Here is a 24,945-nt window from a genome sequence, read left to right on the forward strand (position 1 = left end):
ATTCTGTGTATCTTGCAGAATAAAATGCTTTGTAGTCTAATTCTAAGAAAAATAGAAAACGTACTGCTGTCTGTGACTTTCTCACATGTTCTCCAGACTCTACAGAACTTGAAATAATTGGTGCAAGCATGTTTTCTGCATTTCCAGTGTCAATGATTTATTTAAATTCAAACTTTATGTGATCTCACACAGAGGCCACTCTGAGTTCTGAACCAAAATACATGTAATATTGATTTAATGGTACAAAGGATTCAAAATTTCCTAAATTATTTTCATTCATTTTCTAGAGGTCATCAGCTAAAATAAATGAACAGGTAGATATCTTCCCTTTTTTACATCTAAAATCTGTTTTAAGACAGGGTTTACTCATGTTATTAACCTGTGAAAGTTCATTTAACATAACAGCAGGTCATAAAGAGAGAGTTACTACACACACTTAGCAGTTAATAGACGAACATGCAGCCTCCTACAAGCTTTGGCAAAGTGAAGGTGAAAAACATAAAGGTTAGCTTTACTTTGCCTTGTGAATGAAAAAAAACTGACAATACTAAATGTTTCTTTTTTTGACAATACTAAATGCTACATTTACAGGATTTATCAGCAAGACTGAACCAGAGGGGGGAAAAAGTATCTTACAGCACATTCACAATTACTTCAAAAATAGTAAGCATTTAATTTGGGTTCAGAATTCAGTCTTCCTCTCATCTAGTAAGAGCATATTTTATGGGAATCCTAGGGCTTCAAGTGGCTGATCGGCTTTTCAGTGTTGCCAATTTACAGGCGAAACCCTGATATGAGGCATTTACAGTCCTATCTACTTGTTCCACGCAGCTGCATATTTTAGAAGAGAATTCACTAAAGGGTAGACATTAATTTTAGATGCACTTCAAAAGGATGAGATCAGCTGGAGTCAGATAAGCAAGCAGAATTTTGATCCTCCTCTAAACTTTGTTTGAACTTTTGCTCAAATCAAAATGAAATGGTGTATGCTGGGACACGAAGACTCCAAAAGCTTCACCATCATATGGAAGATAAAGAAAGCGGGTATCCGCATCACTTTATCCAAATTATCCCAGTCCTCATGCATGTCCTCATGCACCATTTCAGTACCCCAGCTTTACCCTACATCCACTTGGCATGCTATAAAGCACAGCAGACACAGTACAGGCACATTAATGCCATCTTTATATCACGCTCTTCTTGCACACGTTTCAAACATTTAATAACCAAAATGTGTGACATTCCTGATGAAAGCAACTCTTCATCTTCAGTATATTGAAAAGAATAAATGATTTCATGCCTGTGGAGTTCAGCACAAAAGTAAATATTTATGTCTACTTTCTAGAAACAAAACCAAGACAGTTTGCAAAGTATTTAGGCAAAGGTGGTCCCAGTGTCAGAGTTGAAGTTTGAACCCAGGAACAAGTGATATGTATGTACACAGCCACGAATTCAGATATATGTCTCTCCACTAACTAAAGTCAGGTAATAAATTTATTATGATCCTTACTAGTAGCCAGCAACTACAGAAGCAGATTTTTATAACCTATTTCTATGCTTTTTTCTTCTTCTGTAAAGAGCATGTTATATGGTTTACAATTGTAATGTCAACTTCTTTTCTCTCCCTCTCTCCCCTCCCTATGCTCTCCATGTTTTTTCCTGTGTCTGTCCTAACAACGTCAGCACCTATTTCAGGGCAGGATATCTGTTGGGAGCAATTAGGAGACCTCCATGAAATCAATGAAAACATGTTTAAATGATCCTAGAGAAACATACACCACACAACTTTACTCTGAGATACATAAGTTTCAAAAGTAACCAAAAATACCCAAGGTCACTTGCTTCTCTCACAGTGACATCCACTTCTAAATTCAGTTTTGTTTTCCTACACAGAATAAGCCAGTTGGACCTCCTCAGGGGTGAGAGGCTGGGATTGCAGCCTTTCCTGTTGTGTTTAAAGGTGTTACCATCCATCTTTTAAGATGTCTGCAGAAAAAAAAGTAGTCTTGCTTAAACAAAGATTTCCCAAATTGCTTTGATACAAAAGGATTTGACATAGAGAAATAATATTCCAATAAAAAAAGCACTGGACTAAGGCTCCAGAGATCTAGATTCCATTCCTACACATACAACAGACTTTCTGTGTAACCTTATTAGCTTAATTGAGCATTTTGTTGCTCCACTAGCTACTTTGGTAGCAGATCAAATATGAGAGGGTTTTTGTTGCTGATTTTTTCCTTTTATTTAAGCCATTTCTTTTGAAAGCCAGACCTTTCTCTTACTCTGTTTGCCCTATTTCAAGCACAGTGTTGTAACAGATGCTGTTGAAATAGCAATGGCAACCATTAACTGTGAACAGAAATCAGGGTGTTTTTTTAAAATAAATAAAACACACTCATTTGTATACACAAGGTCATCCTTAGCATTTGACAGAGTATCCTAATATTTTAAAAATCAGGACTGAAAAAACAGGCCCCACAAGGGAAAAAAATGTTTAAAACCTGTATGGTCTGAAATTGTGTTCAAAGGTAGCCCATTTCTCCCAGGATGCAAGCTTTATTTATCTATCCGACTCCTATCATGTTCATTAACACTTTTTATGATATTGTTTTCCTCGTATAATAGACAGAGAAATCTTCCAAATAGACATATCTGTCCCACAAGTTCACCTTAGGCTACATCTTCGTGGTTCACTTAGGATGATCTAGAGCCCACGTAGTTCATGATAATGTCAAGGTGAGATTCCCTTCTCCTACAGGCTGCTGCACGGGCGTTTAAGCTACTTGTCAGTCAGCTCCTAAACTACTGTTATTTACAGTGCAATGTTGTACAACACTGTATTGGGTTTGCATGGCAAGGGTTTGGTAGCAGGGGGGCTGCAGGGGTGGCTTCTGTGAGAAGCTGCTAGAAGCTTCCCCTATGTCTGATAGAGCCAATGCCAGCCGGCTCCAAGACAGACCCGCCGCTGGCCAAGGCCGAGCCCATCAGTGATGGTGGTAGCACCTCTGGGATAACATAGTTAAGAAGGGGAAAAAGTTACTGCGCAGCAGCAACTGCAGCCAGAGAGAGGAGTGAGAAGATGTGAGAGGAACAACTGTTCAGACACTGAGGTCAGTGAAGCAGGAGGGGGAGGAGGTGCTCCAGGCACCCGAGCAGAGATTCCCCTGCAGTCCGTGGGGAAGACCATGGTGAGGCAGGCTGTCCCCCTGCAGCCCATGGAGGTCCACGGTGGAGCAGATATCCACCTGCAGCCCGTGGAGGACCCCATGCTGGAGCAGGCTCCTGGCAGGACCTGTGGACCCGTGGAAAGGGGAGCCCACGCTGGAGCAGGTTTGCTGGCAGGACTTGTGACCCCGCGGGGGACCCACGCTGGAGCAGTCTGTTCTCGAAGGACTGCACCCCATGGAAGGGACCCATGCTGGAGCAGTTCATGAAGAACTGTAGCCCATGGGAAGGACTCATGTTGGAGAAGTTCGTGGAGGACTGTCTCCTGTGGGAGGGACCCCACGCTGGAGCAGGGAAAGAGCGTGAGGAGTCCTCCCCCTGAGGAGGAAGGAGCGGCAGAAACAACGTCTGATGAACTGACCGCAACCCCCATTCCCCGTCCCCCTGTGCCGCTGAGGGGGAGGAGGTAGAGAAAATTGGGAGTAAAGTTAAGCCTGGGAAGAAGGGAGGGGTGGGGGGAAGGTGTTTTAAGATTGGGTTTTATTTCTCATTATCCTACTCTGATTTGACTGGTAACTAATTAAATTAATTTTTTTTCCCCAAGTCAAGTCTGTTTTGCCCATGACAGCAATTGGTGAGTGATCTCCCTGTCCTTATCTCGACCCATGAGCCTTTAGTTAGATTTTCTCTCCCCTGTCCAGCTGAGGAGGGGAGTGATAGAGCGGCTTTGGTGGGCACCTGGTGTCCAGCCAGGGTCAACCCACCACAAATACACAGTCACAAATTTCAGTTTGCCTTAAAATGGTACGCAGTGGATCAACGGTTTCAAGAGGTCAGGCATCATGCAACAGAAAGGCAGAAGAACAACTGGAGCCAGCCCAAGTGGTATTGTGGCTACTGATAATCACAATCCTTGTTTTTACTTTTCCATTTATCACCAGTATTTACTTATTTTCACAAAACTCTCATTTGGGCATTTTTATTTCTACCTATAAACACTGTCTGTATATCCCACCTCCCAGCCGAAACCAGGACACATAGTAAGTCTTCCTGAACTCTCATATGACCGTACCATATGCAGGCTATGGAAATATGGGTTCAGTTGAAATCATTTAAGTGTATACAGCTGGTTAAGAAATTATGGAAGGAAAATGATCAGTAGATCATGGTTAAATTGAGACTGTATTACAAATTCAGGAACTCAGGGACTGGTCCCAGTTATGAATCACAAACTGAATCTGAGTCAACAATGTGATGCTAGTGCAAAGAAGAGAAATCTTCTGAAATGAGGTGCCAGTCATGTCAAGACATCAAGGGCAATCGTTTCATTCTGTTTAGTACTGATAAAATTTGTAATTTTGCATTCAGTTTTATCATGCTTCAGGAGAGGGATGTCATATTACATAGTCCAATCAATGAGCAACAAAAAGGAAAAGCACTTTAGAAATTTGATCCATTAGGAAAATCAGTGGATTTGAGCTTGTTGTTTTCCGAGGGGAAAAACCCTATACTCTGGGTAGACATGATAATCACCTTTCAACATCTGAAAAGTTATTCAAAGGTGACAGGAAACCACTCCTCTCCAAAGACAAGAAGAAATCAACTTATCTTGCAGAATTCGTGAAACTGCAAGAACAACAGCAAAAAGCACAGTCAGCTTATGTTAAATATTCAGAAAAATCTATGAAGAATGGTGAAACACCACATAGTCAGACTGGACAATCTCCTATAGTGAAGGATTAGCAAATAGGTCTGGCAAACCTCTGTTAGAGATGTTCCTAGTACGTTTGATGTTGTCTCAGAGCACACGGTTGAATTACATGATCTTTGACCTTCTTCCCAGTCCTATATTCCTATGAACCAATACTGCTATTATTTCAGGAAAGCTTTTAATTAATCCCTTGAACTGCCTTTTCTCCTAAGTCTTTTATATTTACTTTTCTGTGTTGCTCTGTCACTCTACACAAGCACAGACTGCTCCTCTTCTAGTCTGTAGGCAGCTCTGCAGCATCATGTGTGGCATGTGAGGAAGGTGACACGCACTCACTAATGACAACCGCAAAGTTTCCAAGTCAGTGACTTAAACCCACCTGAAGAGTTGTGCCAAAACATGAGCTTTGCTCTGCTTTTGCCAGCTCACGAGACACATAATTTACTAAGTAATTCCTGTATCATCTGAGTGAAGCCTTGTCTTTTGTTGCATGAACTCCAACAGAGAAAGGAAATGTACTGCTGTCCTCTGGAAGAACTGTTTGATCATGAACAGTGAGGCCATAAAATACATACAAGAATCTACATTTTCATTCTGATCACAAATATAAAGATTGAGTAAGCTCCTCCAAAGGCTTCGTAGCAGTTTTAATTAAAGTAAAGCTAGCAATGGTGTTTTTCATTTTGACTGTCATAATGAGGGATCAGTTTGTGGTTGGTTTTACAGCATGAATAGTCATCTTCAGGTCAAGTTTCATCACATATCATTTGCCTGAGTGTCTCACAAAAAGCAGAAAAAATATGAATTTGATCCCCTTCACTCTTTTCTTCTTATTTTTCACCCCAGAAAAGCTATAGAACTTTGGCAAATGGTGACAATAAATTATTAGAGGCCTCTGTGAAGTATTAGACAACACAGTACCCACTGTAAATCTTGGAAGGTTTTTGGTTTTAAACACCTATTTATCATATGCTAGACTTCAAGAAGGAATTTGGCAAAAAAATTTATCTTTTAAACCTCAAAGGACATTATCATGACAGAAATAATGTATTTCTTTTTAAAAGTCCTTCTGTGGAGTATTAATGGCACCCTACAATAGCAGCAGAAGACACTGTATTTTCCTCTTTTAATCTCAAACTCCCCAAGCTCAGTAACACTAGTGAGAACATTTTCACACTTGTTCTCAGAAAATAACACAATTTTATTTCAGCTGAACACTAAAACACTATTTTAACTGAAATTAAACGACTTTTTGACACACTTTAGTCCTTTGAGGGTGGTTTTTTTTCTCCTGGATATACATTATAAGTAGATTCCAGATCATATTCTGTGTTCTTGCTATATACACACAGAAAGAAAATATCCCTGTGATTAAGCATTGCTAAGACAGAGCAATTTAGGAAAAAATACATAATAAAGGTGCGATGCTTAAATTGACAGTAGGCATTGGAAGCAAAAGACATCCAGAATTCAAATGGCATTACAGCTACTACATGACTGTTCTTTTTTTAATACTTTGGTGTTTGTACTCTCAGAATTGATTAAATCATACTAACAGACATTCAAAGGTTTATTGTTTTTTTAAAATCTCTTTTCACTTTCTCAGTTTCAGTGAAGAACAAAGTTTAAGCTTAAATACCAGTTTTCATACTACAAAGCAGAAGAATTTCTACCTTTCTACCTAAACCATGTCTTTTAGCTCGGAATATTTGTACTGCAAGATCTAGCCCAAGTCCACTACATCATTAGCATGGGACAATTACTTAAATTATTGAAAACCTAAACAGACTCTAAGTTTTTTACGCAAGATACTTATAAGATGTTTAAAGAGACCAAAATATTCGAGTTTCAGCAGAACCTGACAGCCTGACCAATTTGAGTCTTTGCAAATCACCTTCTTAATCTCTCCCAGTTTCCAAATGGGGATAATAGTGGCCACCTCCTTCAAAAGAGAGGGTATATAAAGATTAGTTAAGCATTATAAAATTCATCACATTTGGTACATTAAAATTATTTCCATGTGCCTTTGATGATTTCTGTTTCCTACCTGACGCCATGTGTTCCCACAGTCAGACGTTATGTACATCTCTTCTTTATACTCAACCAGCTGGGACCCCAGGTTACCTGTCACGAAACAGGAGGAAACAAGGGTTGGATCCACATGAGGAAGAGAGATTGGATCTAGTCCTGATGCCAGTCAGAGTGGGAAGTTTCCAGGTCAGAGCAAGAACTAAACTCAGATGCAGCAGGCTTACTTCATTTCTGGTAGCACTAGATAAATCCTTTTAAAAACATGTATGTACAGTTTTATCTTCTTCCTTTACATTGCTAGCTAGCCATAGGTGGGAGCAATGAGGCTTAATTCTAAAACTGAAACACAGAGGCCCAAACCAACATTTTAGTTTTGTTGCTGCACTCTGAAAAATTATTATAAAAGAACACGTATTTAAGATGTAATTCTGAAATGTCCATAAACTCAGAAGCCATATCTTAACCTTAATCACATTCTGTAAAATTACTCATCTTGAACTTGACTTGTTAAAATAAAAAATGTTTTATCTGTAAGACCTTATGAAGTGGTAGCAAAATCTAGAATCTGGAGAAATACGTAACACTGAAAAGAGGGGGCAGGGGGTTTGAAAAAGTGTGTAAATACAAAAGAATCTAAAGCAGAATTACTTGATTCACCTAAATATTGACCAGGAAGCTACTGAATATTTTGACAAAAAGCACTGAGGAGCAGCAGCTAGCATTCAGATTGCTGCAAAGCAAATACAAGTGTTAAAACAAACTTGTGGAAGATGATCTTAGCAGATGCAATCCCAAACAGTGAGATCTCCATCTTTTAACATGCGGTATTTCAAATAGCAAACTATTAAACCACTAAGCAGTTTACAGTGTTCTAGGGGAGAAGCAATCATAGCACAATATCCCTTCTAAATTATATCCTCCAGGGGATTTTGACTTAAATATATGGTTTGTATGTTTTTACAGTAGAAATAAGATAAAAGTTATCAGATCCTCTTAAGCAAAAGAGACAAGGAAAGAAAACACTTGAGATTAGGATAGCAGTATGAAATTTCACTTGTGTGTTATATAAATAGCTGGTTTTAACCACCAAAACAGATCTGTTTATGCAGAGCGTGCTCACTAGTCCTGAAAGGTTCCTGAGAGGAATGACAGTGCCCACTGCCCAAAATACATGCTCTTTTTGGACCATCAAGATTGCATGTGCTCCACTGTTTAATGGTATAAATAACAAATGGTATAACTCACAAATGGTATAACTCTACATTATTTAATCCTAAATACAGCCTAGACAGGATTAGGATATTTATGTTGAATCAGGGAATTTATAGGAGTCAGTTCATTTCTTTCAACTGCATCTTACATTTCAGAAGATGCCACTGCCCCTTCTTGTGTTTTCATCTTTCCAACCCACCTCACGCTCTCTCATTTATCAAATAATTCAGCATAGATTTAGTTGGCCATGTCATTTTGAAAATAAGACCCTATTCCTGTAGGCCATAAGGAGATTTGATAAAGTCAGTACAGTATGGATGAAGGTGATGTGGACTGAACACATACTTGTTCAGAACCAGGCTCGTATGGATGAAGTAGATGTAAAACCTGTAAGATTAAAAATGTGCCAAAACCAGCTTAGAGTCAAAGTGCAGGGATGACCCTCATGACTACTGTTGGATGTGACAGCAGTTGTGCCAAGCAGGAAGGAAAGAGAAATGGGTAACTGTGGAGTGAACAGCCCCTGTTCTTTCCCTGCAAACATCTTCATCTTCGAAAAACAGCCCACCCCACCGAGGCTGTGGGGTGCTTGCCTGGCAGACACATGGTCTCACCTTCCCTCTGCTCTGCCTGCTGACTTGGTCCATGCAGCCAGGGTAGCGAGAGCCATCATATGGCTTCACAAAAGGGTTATCATTTTTACATAAGGCTGTCTAGCTTTAAGAAACAAAGGCTCTAGTGATACCAGCAATCAAAATGAAACCTCCATGACAGAAATGACAGAAAGTTACAACCACACCATCAGTGTTAAGGACAAAGGACCATAGGCCTAACAAAAGTTTCAATTTTTTTTAAGAACAGATTCAACTTTTGGTTTTATTCTGTCCAGTAGTCCTTGGAAAACTACATCTTTTGGTTACAGTCATGTTGCATTCATTTAGGCAGATCTTCCAGTTAAGAGAAAAAACCCCAACAATTAAACATGATTAAGTTGTGAATATTACCTAATGAGACAGTTCCAAAATGAAAGCTTCACACCTGAATTCGGTTGTATTCTCTCCCCAAATATAAGTTTATTTAAATCTACTTGGTTAATGGCCATTTTGAACTTATTATCACTTTGAATCCTAAAAAGCCATGTGAGCAAAGATCAGGAAAAATGATTTTATTTTCCCACGTCTCATAGACCTTATCGGGAAGTAGGACCAGATCCCATCAGCTTTGTGTAGCAAAGATTAGTCTGGTCACTAGAAGGAGGTATGAATGAGGAATCACCTTCTCAGGATTGAAGGAAGGGAAGGGAGATTTGATTTGCTATTTATACAAAACATATTTCTTTTGCTATTCTTACTTTCCTCTATATAGTTTTCACTGGTATATGTTTCTGTGAAAGGGTATATTCTTGTGCTTCTGCAATTACTCACAGAACTTTTTCTTTGGGATAGCTGAGGATAGAAATATTTATTTGCTTGCTAGAACCTAAAGTACTGCTGTCAGTCTACACCCTTCTTTGTACAGATACTTTTAACGAATGCATTGTTAGTTTTGCTCCTGGATAAATGCTGTTTATTCTACCTCTTTTCACCGCTAACTGAAATCTACTTGCATGAATAGGTCTTTATTTTGAGAATTGCTATGGATCTGCACTTTAAAAAGTGCAGTGGTAAATTGCCTTAGCTAATGGAGAATTAGTCTGTAAACTAAACAGCATCAACTTGTGCTTCTTTAGAAAGCCTTTTATATCCAGCTGATACGGTAATGACTGAAAGATATTAGCAACAGCTTTGTAATTGCAGCTCTGTAACAAGACAGACAAGACTTCTTCTAGTTTTGGTGTTACCTTTATTGCCTTTTCTTGGTAAATGAGCAAAAGGAGTTGGTGGACTCAGTTATAATTACAGAGAAATGCCATTCTATCAAAAAACATAGCTTGGCATAGAGGCTGGTGTACTGCTTTGGGAAAAAGGACTTCACTGCTCTTTGACCTTTGAAAGTAGTCCATCCCCAGGCCAAGGGTGAAAACCCAGAAGTGGTGCATGCAGCAACTTCTGATTGCTGACATAACGTTCTGTGCATTAATGAAGGCTGTAACTTTCACTACTTCCAGATTTTTTAGGAGATGCAATTATATTACATAATTTTGCAAACTTTATAAAGTCAAGTCTTCAAGTACATAAGAAAACCCTTTCTGTCAGGGAAGATAAAACTTTTCAATTCAGCTGCAGTTTCCTATGCAGGTACTGCAGACCATGTCTTGCTGAAAAACAGCGTCAGTGGATTCGGAAAGAAAAAGCAGGTGAGGCAGCAAGCAGGAAACCTGCATCACCAATGGAGACAGGGAGGTTCCTGCAAAGCACAGGGGGTTCTTTGCAGTGGGAAAGAGACATGCAGCCAAATCTCAGAGGTGACAGGCAGAAGGAAATTTCCATAGACCACATAGGGGTGTGTGATGAGTTAGTTAAGCCAAGGATATCTTTGAAAGCTGTTAGCCTGAAAAAGTAGAACTGGAATAAAACTAAGAAGTCCTTCAAAAAACTTAGAGGAGTCACCAGTTTTATTTGCAAACCTTTCTATTTAATATGTGTCACACAAGAGTTATGAGTTTTCTCTATTTAAAGAGTTACATTGTTTTAACTTTATTTTTTATGTTCTAATAAAAAATAACTTCAAAGATTTGGGACATTCTGTTCTTTTTGAGATTTAAAATAAAGCGCATAATTTTAGGCTCTAGCTACCTCGCAGTGTGTCATGTTACTGGATTAAGCCAGCTAACTAAACAAAGCACATGTAATAGCACCCTGTAAACCCCTTTACAACAGCTCCAATTCACATCAAACGAAATGCAAAAAATCCTGACATTAACATTACAAACAAACAACTGCAAAGTCACAGGAGCACTCAAAGTAGAGCTGAGACATCCTGAAAGTTTCCGTGCCGTATCTGAGGAGAATTATGAACCATATTTGTGGCGTGGCAGCCAATAACACATGTGCACAACTGACATCGCGGTCAAGTGATACAGAAGGTGAGAAACAGCCAAATTATGCTCAGCCCGAGGACTGGAAGCCAACACTTACAGTGTGTAAGTACCATTCCCACCACATCCTGAAGTGATGGACTGTACTGCACACCCAAAAACATCAGTGTGCTGTTTGCCTGGTGAATCACACCAAATCTGTGCTCCTTATTACAGCTGTAAATATCTGCAGTAACTCCTCAGGTGTGCCACTACAACATGGAAACTTTTCTATCATTTTAGTGGGTCTGTGTTAGATCTCAAAATCCATCTGTGGCAACAAGTAAAGGTAATCTAATACACTGAAGGCAATTCAGGTTCATACTGAAAAAGTTACTGCATCTGGAATGGGTAATGAAGTGCAGGCTTGTGCTGGTTTTGGCTGGGGTAGAGTTAATTTTCTTCATAGTAGCTAGTACGGAGCTATGTTTTGGATTTGTGCTGGAAACAGTGTTGATAATACAGGGATGTTTTAGTTAATGCTGAGCAGCGCTTACACAGAGCCAAGGCCTTTTCTGCTTCTCACACCACCCCACCAGCGAGGAGGCTGGGGGTGCACAAGAAGTTGGGAGGGGACACAGCCGGGACAGCTGACCCTGACTGACCAAAGGGATATTCCATACCATAGGACGTCATGCTCAGCAATAAAACTAGGGGGAAGTTTGGCCAGGGGGCCGCTGCTCAGGGACAAGCTGGGTGTATTGGGTTTGCATAGCAAGGGTTTGGTAGCAGGGGGGCTACAGGGCTGGCTTCTGTGAGAAGCTGCTAGAAGCTTCCCCTATGTCCGATAGAGCCAATGCCAGCCGGCTCCAAGATGGATCCGCCACTGGCCAAGGCCGAGCCCATCAGCAATGGTGGTAGCACCTCTGGGATAACATATTTAAGAAAGGGAAAAAGTTACCGCACAGCAGCAATTGCAGCCAGAGAGAGGAGTGAGAAGATGTGAGAAGAACAACTCCGCAGACACCAAGGTCAGTGAAGAAGGAGGGGGAGGAGGAGCTCCAGGCACCCGAGCAGAGATTCCCCTGCAGTCCGTGGGGAAGACCATGGTGAGGCAGGCTGTCCCCCTGCAGCCCATGGAGGTCCACGGTGGAGCAGATATCCACCTGCAGCCCGTGGAGGACCCCATGCTGGAGCAGGTGGATGCCTGAAGGAGGCTGTGACCCTGTGGGAAGCCCACGCTGGAGCAGGTTCACTGGCAGGACTTGTGACCCCACAGGGGACCCACGCTGGAGCAGTCTGTTCCTGAAGGACTGCACCCCATGGAAGGGACCCATGCTGGAGCAGTTTGTGCAGCCGGTGGGAAGGACTCACATTGGAGAAGTTTGTGGAGGACTGTCTCCCGTGGGAGGGACCCCACGCTGGAGCAGGGAAAGAGCGTGAGGAGTCCTCCCCCTGAGAAGGAAGGAGCGGCAGAAACAACGTGTGATGAACTGACCACAACCCCCATTCCCCGTCCCCCTGTGCCGCTGAGGGGGAGGAGGTAGAGAAAATTGGGAGTGAAGTTAAGCTCGGGAAGAAGGGAGGGGTGGGGGGAAGGTGTTTTAAGATTGGGTTTTATTTCTCATTATCCTACTCTGATTTGACTGGTAATTAATTAAATTAATTTTTTTCCCCAAGTCAAGTCTGTTTTGCCCATGACGGTAATTGGTGAGTGATCTCCCTGTCCTTATCTCGACCCATGAGCCTTTAGTTAGATTTTCTCTCCCATGTCCAGCTGAGGAGGGGAGTGATAGAGTGGCTTTGGTGGGCACCTGGTGTCCAGCCAGGGTTTACCCACTACACTGGGCATCGGTTGGTTGGTGGTAAGCAATTGTTTTCATTTGCATCACTTGTCTTTCTTGGGTTTTATTTGTCTCTCTCTTTGTTATTTTACTTTTCATTACAATTTATTATTATTATTTAGTTTCAATTATTAAACTGTTCTTATCTCAACCCACGAATTTTCTCACTTTTACCCTTCCAAGTCTCTTCCCCCCATCCTGCTGCAGGGGGCGTGAGTGAGCGAGCGGCTGGGGTTAAACATGACAGGGCTATATTAGCCGGAGCTATAAATGGTATCGTTTTAACATCACTTTTTGATCTAAATGGCCTCAAAACTCCTCTGACACGACACAGAGTGTTTTGCCATCTCATTTCAAGTTTTATTTCTAATACAGAAGCTTCTCAAGTTTGTCTTATATTATTTTATCTTCTTTTTGTAGCTAAATGACAGGAACAGGAAAGAAGACCCTTCAATTGCTCTGAGTGCTTGCTTCAACTTTGCTTTCTACATTTCTCATCCAATTTTAAATATATTGTTGTTAAAGGCATTGTTAGAGGTTCATAATTTGTCCCTAATAAAGAGATGGCATTATTGCAAACACCACACATACATGATATAAGAGAAGGCCAGAGACTATCCTGCAGCCGAGGCCAGTTGGCATGACCCGACCATGTTCACACCACATACCGCTCAGCCCCGGCTCTCCCCAGGTGGTGCTGCCATGGCCAGAAGATGTGTTTTCGTGTATTTGTGTATTTCCTCGCCTCCCCCCCACTCCCCCCATTTCGAATTACCTGAAACAACATGAGGGTTATGTTATAGGCCATGAAAATGGTGTTTTCGTGTGATGAAACTGAGGATGTGTGTGGCGTGCCCCCAGTCATGATAGTTTTGTTGAGCTGTGTAGATTAGAAGAGGTAAACCTCGTGCTGTCTTGACCATAGCACTTATCAGAAACAGTCTCATGTGTGTGCCTTCTCCCAAAACATGGCCTGGGGGACCATATACACCTGAATTGTTCTTAAACACTTCCCCAAAGGCTTTTGTCACCAACAGAGCCAGGATACTGTGCTAGATGGACTCTTGGCCTGAGTCAGTATGACTCTGCTGTTGTTACGTTCTGACACCTTGTTTCTTCAATTTAGGAAACAAAAGGACATATTTTGGCCTGCATTTTGGATTTTCTGATTAAGCGCAGTCATTTTTAATTTCTGTTACTTGCATTCTTATAAACCTCTTCAAACTATGCTTTGGGACGCAGGAAATCCTCTTTTGCTTTTTCACTTGTCCTGAGTAAAGGCTCATTTTAAAGTAACTGGGTAAAATCACACATTCCATCCCTGCAGGGGTGGCAGTCCCAAAAACTAGAATACAGGGGTACTAACTACTGTTCAACATAGTTCTCCAAGCTATTTGTAACTTTGCACTTGCCAGTTTAGCAGTTGGTAGCACAGGGATGGGAAAGAAAGCAATGTATTTTAGTGATGACTGGTGGCCAGCCAAGCTCTCTGGAAAGGTGGTATAGCTGTGAAAAACACATACAGATCTCAAGAGAGTAATTAAAAGTTTGTCTTTGCTCAGGCACTTTGGCAGGTTCCTACTGGGTCACACAAATATGGGAGACTACTTTCATTTACAATTTACTATTAATTTACATGTTTTAAGTGCTACTTATCACTGCGTTTACCCATATTTTCATGTGATTTTAGACATGCTTACTGTGACAAGAAATAATCCCCATATGCAACACTTCAATAATCCTTCTAATGTGGAAAATCTTTTCCAGCCACTTAAATTTAGCACACAGGCAGATACCTACTACAAAGAGAGAGATGTGTCTTGCCTAGATTACTGGTAATTAACATCCCTTCAGTCAGTGCACAATAAGCTAAAATTTCATGGTTTGTAAACGTGTAGTCACAGTGTAGAACAAACATACAACCAATTTGTGTTTAAATGTCCCAGATAGACAGTTTTTGCCTGGCAAGCTGAAGATGTGTTCAGCTGAGGGCTGAGTGATTCACACCATCAGAATGGGGGAACATGTTGACATGAGAAAAATCCAAGGGAATTGCAGCATCTTCACTCCAAAATGCACTGGGAAATGCTCAATCATCTCCCTCTTCCCTCACCCTTTTGGTAGTGGCATCCTGGTATGATACTTTTGTGAAAAATGATAGAAATTTATCACAATGTATGCAACGTATTTGGGCCTGATATGACAAAAAGTAAACTGAACTTTTCCAGCACTTCCTCAATTCGTGTGAATGTGCAGAATTTACTGCTTGCTTGATTTGCCATCTGGATTGGAAGCTAAGCAGATGATTATTGTAAACTAGCACCTGAAAAATCTACACTTCTCTAAACATTTTTCATAGAAACGTCCTTCGCAAGTTTATAGTAAGAATTTACACATCAATTGACACACATTTCATAGCTGATGCTGTGAGAAATAGAAGCTGTTGCCAAGATTAAAATGCACGAAAATCAAATGTAAATGCAAAATCCTATTACATTTCTTAAAGGGAGCAAAGCAGTTATTTAAAAGAACACTTTAATATGCAGCTATAAAATTTAATATTCTGTCTGCACAATTTATATATATACATAAGCTAAAAATATGCATTCCTTAGAACTATTTATACAACTTTAATAGAGTAGAATTTTTATTTGTAAATATGAGTTTAAAAAGATGCAATTTTAACATCATATTATTGCATTTTTCCCAAATGCTCTAGGCATTAAAGCTGTTTACCATTTAATTGTTTTTTAAATTAAAACAATATTCAGTAGTCTCTGTGCTCTGATTTTCAAGCACAGTATCAAAACTATCCTTAAGTCACAGGTTAGGTTTTCCATTACCACAAGCAGCTGTGTTTTATAAGCTTCCTATAAAGTAGCCAAACTCCATGTTAAAGGGATTTTTTTTTTTTTTTTTGCCTTTTTGATTGATAGGCACACTGCTGTTATTGACAGGATGAACTTCATGGCTCTTACGATTAGAAACTGTTGTCTAATTTCTAGTTCTTATCCACTTGTTTACATTACTTGTTTCTACCCCACGGTTACACTTTCAGGAAAAAAATCATATTCTTTATTGTCCTTTATTTTTTTCAGCTAATGAGGTTCCTCTTGTAAACATTCTCTATTTCCATCAACTGCCAAGTAGTCCTTCTTAGCACCTGCCCACTGGTCCTGAAAACTGATGATCAGAATTGTACACATTCTTATTAATAAGGTCGCTGTACAGTATTTGCCAGAGTATTAATATTTCCCTCTCTCCGTTGGCAATTATTTACCTACTTCACCCTCAGAATACACTTCCCTTTTTCACAGCACAAGGCACTGATGGTTCCTACACACACTGTGATCAACTGACATTCACAGATCTTTATCATCTTCAGTCATTTCCAGAAGATGTGCTCTCCCTAAATCTAACAGTAAAATTCCAATAGTGTGTGATGTGGCCCAACTAATCTGATTTCTGTATGTGCTAAGAAGCTAGTACTTGTGTTGATTTGCATAGGATTATCAGTTTCAAGGATCAGGCCAGAATAAATTCAAGCTCATTGTATGCAAAGTCTTTCTGATAAGAAGTGTAAATTTACAAGGATATCAGGTTTACCTGATAAGAACATGTGCACTGAATCCAGATGACCTGAGCATCCAAATAATGTAAATGCAAGTTAAAATCAGAGTTGATGCACGTTGTCTGTTGGCAAGGGGATGCAGTGGCTCTTCAAGATCTTCAAGACTACAAAATAAGTCCCTCGGCTCTGTTTACAACTACATGACCTTCTACATGAGAAGGGACGTACTGCACTACTCTTGGGCAAATTTTTCTCACTTTCACACCACCCCTCCTAGCTTTTTAACCAGCCACTATGAGTGACGGTGCCTCTCTACCATTTCCATTATATTATAGGTTGCTCCACAATCAAGTCAAATTTAACATCAGTCCAGTTCTTAATGATACCTGAATGTCATCAAAAAGGCTCCCTCATATTCACATTGAGGAAAGCTGTTGACAAGTTTACCTACTGCTACGGTAAGACAATGTCACAGTGATAAAATCTCACCCCGTTCTAGGAAGGAATTAAGGGCAAAATACTCCTTTCCAACCTGCCATCCCTAATATCATCTCAGAGCACAATGCACTTAAACTCCACAAAACCCAACCAAATGAAAACAACCCAAAATCTCAAAGAATATCAGTTCACCACATCAGATTATAATGCAAGGACAGCGAAAAATGAAATAGAAGTAATGGACTAATTAATTAAACCTCATTGCTTAATTTACTACTAGAAGGCATTCAGGTACAATGTGGTGAGGTTAAAATTAAGAACCTACATTAGAATAGGAGTACCTTTATGTTAGAAGATGATCCCTAAGATGAAAGTTATTTTTTTAAATACTGGAATTCATAAAATGTGAATGAAACATCTAATAGAAATATATCTACAAGGGCACTGTGTAAATTCTTAGTCTCATTCATGTCAATAAAAACATAGCAGCATTTTACCAGGTAGGTCTGCCTCCAGTAAAATACTTTAAACACCATTTACACTAGGGGAAAACTTGAAATCTTCAGTTATATTGAAGTAATGGCAGCTGTCAGTCTCTTTCAACACCACATATGCTCACCTTGATATTCTCAGGATATTTGCAATTTAGTAAGCTGTTTATGAGAGACTAGTGTAAGCTAAGGCAGAAAGCATTATTGATTAAAAACAGATATAATTTTAGGAAAAGAGAACCAGTACATGTGTGTATTTCACCTAAACATAATCCATAATATTAGAATAAAATAATGCAATTTAAAAAAACTATTAGAACAGCTAACATTTCAATAATTTTGAAACAAAGAAGCAGAAAATTAAATGAAATGAATAGATGAATCACAAGGATACAAAGTAAAACATAGTTATGTGAATATTTTTCTTGATGAGTAGTCAACACTGCAATGGAATTTCTTTTATTAAATGCCACTTCACAGCACCATGGCTCCATATGTATGTTATAATGGAGAAACCACAACCAGCATTGTTCCCATCACAGAGACACTTCCGCCTCTTTCACTTCATCTCTCTTTAGGCGAAAAGGGAATTAATAAAACTTACAAGACAAATTATCTGTATCTAAGCATAAAGAACAAAGGCTTGGCCACTGTTTACATCAGTTTATTGGATTTGCTGGGCTATTCATGATGCTGGAGGTCCTACACCCCACTTCTAGAGAAAAAGAACGGAGGACAAGTCCTTCAGCCACTGTCACTCCTCCACACCGCACTAATGGGGAAGGAGATACTACACAGCATGGAGAAGCATAATGTATCCTGTTATATATCTGTCCTAGAAGACACAGCTCTGGGACTTCAATTAAGTTTTATTAAATTGTTTGATCAAGAGAACCCATAAAGGGTTATTCTGCAGGGAAAGCCTTATATTGGCAATATTTCTAGCATGGTATTGTTATAAACCAAAAGACTAGATCTACAAAGAACTGCTGCCACATTTCAGGTCTCAAAAAATAATTGTATGCATTTACCTGCCCCCATTATGAGCCCTGGTGCAGTGTCCTTCGTATGGACTGTTCCTGACACATAGGGATTGTCTGCCCAGCGGAGATGGAGGTGAAGGTAGCAATCAGGCTTGTGGGGGAAGAAGATGACAGGTTTTAAAAAAAAAAACACAACTGGCAACCTTTATGCTCCTACAATAATGAAAGTACAGTCAGAGAGCAGCTTCAGCAATGTATGTCTTTGTAGGAAAGAGAATGGCTGTTTCCCATGGAGCCGAAGTCCAGTCTGAAATATCCAGTTAATATTAGCTATCTAACTAACAAGAATCTCTGGTGATGTCTGAGTAGTCTGCCACTGTCTCAGCAAAAAGATTTCCAAACTCAAAAAAGCCAGGATGAAATTATTGTATAAAAAACCCTTCTGACAGAACAATTGCTTAAAAATTATAACTAACAGCAACAAGCATTGCATGTTTTTTGGTCTCAGGTAACTGCTAAAATGATGACTAAAACCAACTCTTTGTACTGAAATTTCTTTTTTAGAAAAAAAATGCTATGAAAAATAGCTTAGTGACTTTTGGACACATCTATCATCTCTCCTTGCTAAGCAACTTACTGCTTCTTGCTCTTTGTGCATCGGCACTCAAAGGTCATATTGCTCACAGCAATCTGACCATAAGCTTTACCAGGAGCGGGCTGCCAGCACTGCCTGGGAGCTGCTGCCACTGCAATCTTTCCACTCGTCTCAGAGAGCTCTGGATCAGGCCCTGCAGGCTTGAAACATGCAGCGTGGTCTTGAACTCTTCAAAAGGGAGCCAGCAGCTCCAGCCCTCCACTTCTGCTACGTGGAGAGGGATCAAAGCTCTGGCAGTGGCAGGACTAAAAGCATTTCTTTTGCCCAGCAATGCAGAGCTTGGAGTCCCTCGGAGCAGAAAGTCAGTGAGAAAAATACAAGGTTTTCAGTACAGCCTCACAAATAACAAAATATTATGTGTAGCTAGGACATCCAAACAACTGAAATAACATCATCGTACAAAAAAGAAAGGACTTTTTCATGCAGTTAACTGTGGTATTTATTTCCAAGCAACTGTCAAGAGTTCCCTTTAACAGGGAACCAAGGATTACCTTGGTTTAAGATGAAACAACAATATGAAAGATGGAAAGAGAAAAGGTATTGTTAAGCTCTATTTGACTGATGATGTGCCCCTTATATCCAGACACAAATGACTGTTGTCATGATTATTCTGAACTGGGTTGTGTGGTTGACACACAAGAAAAAATGTCCTCTTTGTGTCAAAGTGATCTAAAATACGAAATGCAGTGCAACAGAGTCCTGACTACTCACTCTACAAGATGACTGGACTAACTGCTTGTGAAACCACTGCACATGCAATGCAAGTAGATTTTGGCTGGTAAACTCAGCACAAAGCTCTTGGGCTGTTGGAACTACTGCACATCCTCCCATACAAATAATTCTTGTGCACTGTAGAGAAAGGATAGGCTAAAAAGAGCCACTTACAGGTTTGCAGTTTGTCGGTTTGCCATTCATATCGATGTCCGGAGGGTTTAGAAAATCCCAGTCACGGCCTTTGTTGTAGGTTATCAGAGTTGTAACTTTCCCATCAATTTTCTGGTTGGCCAAAAAGACTCCTTTTACACCTCTGACCTGAAGCACACAGTAGAGATGGTTAATGACCAGCACATACATATTTTTTTCAACAAGGATTATCCCTGATTAGCTGCTCTTTTGTGGCTCGGTACTGCGTACCTCAGGTAGTTTCTCCACTAGGAAAGCAAATGATACCTTAAAAAAAAATAAGGAATGCAAAAGGGTAAGAAGAAAGGGAGAAAGGGGAAGGGGAGGACAATTACTAACTGATTTGTATTTCTAAATGTATTCAAAAAGGATATACAGTTCTCTCAATGTCAGAAGGCTAATCAAATTACATTTAGTTTATACAGCAAAACACAAAAATTGCGATAGCATGGCCTTACTGTACACTACTGTTAAAATTACAGCTCTGCATTTTTTAAAAATATGGACATCTCTAAAATGTAATTCCACAAATGATGTAAGCAATTTATAACAGCAACCTGACTTTTACACTGAAGTCATGTGACCCACATCATATAAATAGTACACAAATAGGTTACAATAACAAAATACAATATAACATCCTTTAAAATAACACTGAATTAGGAAGCACAATTGCCTTTTGTAGGAAATAAATGCAGACAGATCATCCGGGGAAGAAACAGTGAGGGCTGAATCGACCTCTCAAGCATCCGAAATGCTTCCACACCCAGTCCACCTCCACACATTTAGCCTCCCTCACCTGTTTAACTTCTGGGGAAAAAATAAAAAAAAAGTTTACAGGCTCTCTCTTCTCTTGGGCAAACTTAGTTATTTTATTTCAAAACAATCTGTATTAGAAAATTATTACAACTCAAAGCATTAAAGTTAATGGGGATAATTTTTAGAAGCAACCTGACAGTAATCACACCTTAATATGTTTAGTTCTAGCCCTAACATTTATGTTTCGTGTTAATATTCCACCCAATGGCATGAGATAAGATCATGTATTAAATTTGAAGGTTTCCTTAAGAGTGCTCTTGTTTCCCTTGTGATTATTTATGAGGCTTCTTGAATTTTTGAAAAATTCTTGACAATGTATATCAACTCATATAACATTTCCAGCATAGTACAGCTCTCTAATCTGCTTATGTGCTGACATTTAACAAAACTGAAGCATTCATTACAACTAAATGCACAAGATAGCCAGCTCTTTGCGTGATCAGGAATATTTGCCTCTTGCTGACATGATTCATTCCTGGACTTACTATTCATTTTGTATTTGAAATACTTACTGTTTCCTTGTTTTTCAACTACCAGTTATTACCTCCCTTTGACGTTCATTTAACAGAAGTCTGCATTTATGGTGAAGAGAAGGCACCCCTTCCAGCAGACTACAGATTTGATACCTATTGTTTATAAATATATGCTTTTTTTCTAAGGAACTGACCCAAATCTACAGAGAATAAGAATTTCTGCTGGTTACGGTAACAGCCTAGAACTTGGAAATATATTTAAGTTTGGATAACCAAATTCTGTATAGATATTTTAATAGCCCGCTCTCTCATGAGCTCCTTCTTCCTTAAACCCCATGCATGTGTGGTTGGCTTACTTATCCAGGATGCTGGAAGCTCAGAATCACCTCCAAGTCAAACATACTATAAAAGTCAACTATTTTGCAGTGCAGGTGAGAAAAGGAAGGGGAGGAAAGAAATGAGTAACCTGCTTTCTTTACTTTCAAAGCATTTTCATCTTGCTGGGGCTTTATTACATATTCTACCTTCCAGAAACAGCACAGCCATGAATATGACTGAAAAGCCTGGCAGTTCAAACATTTACGTGAGAAGGTAGACTTGGGGTTCAATTTCTGTGCATGTCTTTCTTCCAGTGAACACAATATAAAATATTTAAACAATAATTAGATCAGGGACTGCAACTGAGGTTTCCCTCTTCATTTGTGGATGGCAAAACCAGTCCTGCATCATGAATATTTTTGTTTCCTCTCTTTTTTTCTCTCGTTCTTGTTTAATGAATATTTAATCTTTCCACATAATCATTCAGTGGGAGTCAGGCTAAAATTTTTCTCCATTCCCACTCTCATCTCTAACCTAAGTGCTAGGGTAACCTCTCCTCTTAGAATATGGGACATAAGTGTTTGAATCTATCAGACACAGAAAGGTTATGAAAAAATTTCTTCCAGTGTCTCAGTTAACTTCTCTCACTGCTGCTCTAAAAGATAAAAGCCGACCAGCACTTCAGCAGTTGTATTTTGAATGAAAGGCATAAACCCTGCTTGAAATAATAAATAAGATTCAGGCATCTATCTTCAGAGTAAGTTCAGAAGTATGATGTTCGGAGTGGTGCATTAGCCTAAAAAATAATAAGTAATACAAAATTATGGTGTGTAAAAAATGGCAGCTTTAAAACACCCCACCCCCTCTGTAGCATTTTCTATTTTATTTGTCCTGTGACCTATGTAAATACACGCCTGACTCTTTCTGTAAGTACTGTAAATGCTGTATGTCAAATCTACGTTCTGGATTTGACTGTGATGCCAAGGCACCCAAATTCTTCTGTACTTTCTACTCCTTGACTCAGTTCCCTAATCGAAAATTGGGAGATTAGTATCTTTCTACCAAGAAGGGAAAAGATTCACATTAATAATAAGGTGCTATGGAAAAGAAGACATTTCAACATTGTGGAGTGTTCAGTTACTCTGATAAACAGTCCAGTAGCTACCCAAGACAGACGAACACAAGGAAATTCAAAAGTACCTTTTCTTAGATTTTCTTTGGACTTTTGGACTAGTTCTTGGAGCACCTATTTTCCAAAACAGTTCAGGGGTTAGTCGTTCCCCAGTACTCTTAGAAAAGTGCTTTGTACCTCATAAACCTATTTTCTAAACAGGTTTTCTGCTATGACTATGTGTTCTGTGACACATTAATTGCTGCATTGTTACATTACTGATTTTACAGCCAAACAATATTCTATACTAGTTGCTAGCAAGAAGCACAGTTCCAATGGCCCCACAGTGTTTATTAGCAGCAGTTACTGAAATACAAAAAATACTGCTATGTAATATAAGTTTGTGATAAAAATTTAAATATATACAATTTGTTGTTTGGGAAAAAAAAGCATGAAGAATGTGTACTGCAACTTGTGTAGCTCTTATCTATATAAGGAGTCATAACAAGATCCAATCTAGAAGTATTACATTAGTATGCCAATTTTGCAAATATGCCTATGTCAAATTTGTGACTGGTTCATATTGGCAGCACTTGATACAATTTCAAGGACATGCTCCTTTTGTACAGTCACAAATTTCAAGGGCCTGCTCCTTTTGGACAGTTACTTAATACTTTACCTTTCTTTGTCTTTCCTTCTTCAAACAAATATTTGGGAATTATTCCCCTTTCACACACACAACATGAAAAGAAATACGGTACAAAAAATGATAAAGCACATAATAGAAAATGAATGCAGGCAGGTAGAAACCTATAAAAGATTTTACAGCAGATGTACAAGTAAAAGATGAAGTGAGGTCAGCAGAAGACAAAGAAGATGAACAGTGCAAATTTTAAGGAGAATTATGCACTGGTGGAAAGAGAAATTGTCAACCACTGAGGACTGTCTCTGTGTTGCACTGAAGATTCCTCTTCCCAAGATGGGATCCTTGCCCAGAGAGAAAACCCAGACTAGACCAAAAAAATCTGATCTTCAAGGACTGCAATTTGTGTTATATTTATTAGCTATTTTGTACTGTCTAAATAAGCCATACAGTACTTGTACAGATGAGTACTTGATCACATTTTAGTAAAGATGATGAATACCATTTATTTATCATACAAGCTATCTGGAAGCTGTAGGCTTTCTTATTGTAAGCAAATAAAAGTGTTCTCCTATAATACAACTCTATTCCAAAAATAGCTCTAAAAATTGAATTGTATGGCTCCATGTGTATTGTCTTTCAATTACTCTTTATCATGTGCACATTTTCTTTTTAATGCAACCCTACAAATTAATCCAGCACACACAATAAACTAGGATCTTTCTCTTGCATGCATGCATTATCAAATACGCTCTCAGTAACATTGTGAAATTCTGAAATCATCAGTGAAACTGAATTAAGTAAATAACTCTTGTAGACAAAAGGACAGCCAAGGGTGGTATCTCTGTACAACTTACCTGAAATTGCATGCTACAGGTGATGCAGGGAGTAGAGATTGCATCTGACTCCCTTTTAGCTTTGCATCCCGCAGGAATGACCAGGAGCAAAGAGCTGCAAACTAATGCTCTCAATAAATCACCCTGTGGGAATATGGCTACACACAATGTATAGCTTCACTTACTAGGAAGCCTCATTTCTAAAAAGGTAGAGTCTAGAAAATAATCATTGGTAATGACAAACCTTTTTGTTTTACCACAGCCATTTGGAAAGAAAAAGCTAAACAAAGATGGAGGAGATAAGGGGGAAAAAACTACTATCATTTTCCCCCACCAAGAAGAGTCCAATTACAGCCATTTAACAGCTCTGTAAGTGCATGACTTGTATCCAGAATTACTACAAACCTTTTCCAAAGAAGTCTGGTGCGCTCATAAAGTTGTTGGTGTTTTTTTAAACTAACACTAGGCAGACTAGAGTGTAACAGTGGCCAGACTGGGTCAGACCAAAGGTCCATTAGTTTAATATCCTGATAATGGCCAGTCCTATGTGCTACAAGAAAGAACAGAACCAGAGCAAATGTACACCTTATTACATTTAAATGTCCTCACCAACAGGAATGGAATCGGTAACAGTTTGTGCTACTCTTCCAAAACACTATATTCTTCAGTCTTTTATTTTGCCAAGTGCATTGATGTTGAAATCCAAGATAGATTTGTTTACAGGAGAGTCTGTCTCATAGCAAATGCTGTTGGCACAAGACACCTACTGAAAGCAAGTGGATTTG

At 39.3% G+C, this 24,945-nt stretch overlaps 1 protein-coding gene across 1 annotated transcript in view; it reads right to left on the reverse strand.

The window, feature by feature from the left end:
* The window catches only part of SORCS2 (sortilin related VPS10 domain containing receptor 2), a 388,331-nt gene that overhangs the window by 50,050 nt on the left and 313,336 nt on the right, over window positions 1-24,945 (reverse strand). The window contains exons 11-13 of the mRNA XM_050895504.1: window positions 19,943-20,089; window positions 18,451-18,553; window positions 6,924-7,000 (exon numbers count right to left, since the gene is read on the reverse strand). Coding sequence (XP_050751461.1) covers window positions 6,924-7,000; window positions 18,451-18,553; window positions 19,943-20,089 — 327 coding nt within the window. The remainder of the gene's footprint in view (window positions 1-6,923; window positions 7,001-18,450; window positions 18,554-19,942; window positions 20,090-24,945) is intronic.

Source organism: Gymnogyps californianus, chromosome 4 (assembly GCF_018139145.2).
Source record: "Gymnogyps californianus isolate 813 chromosome 4, ASM1813914v2, whole genome shotgun sequence".
In the NCBI taxonomy this organism is placed as follows: domain Eukaryota; kingdom Metazoa; phylum Chordata; class Aves; order Accipitriformes; family Cathartidae; genus Gymnogyps; species Gymnogyps californianus.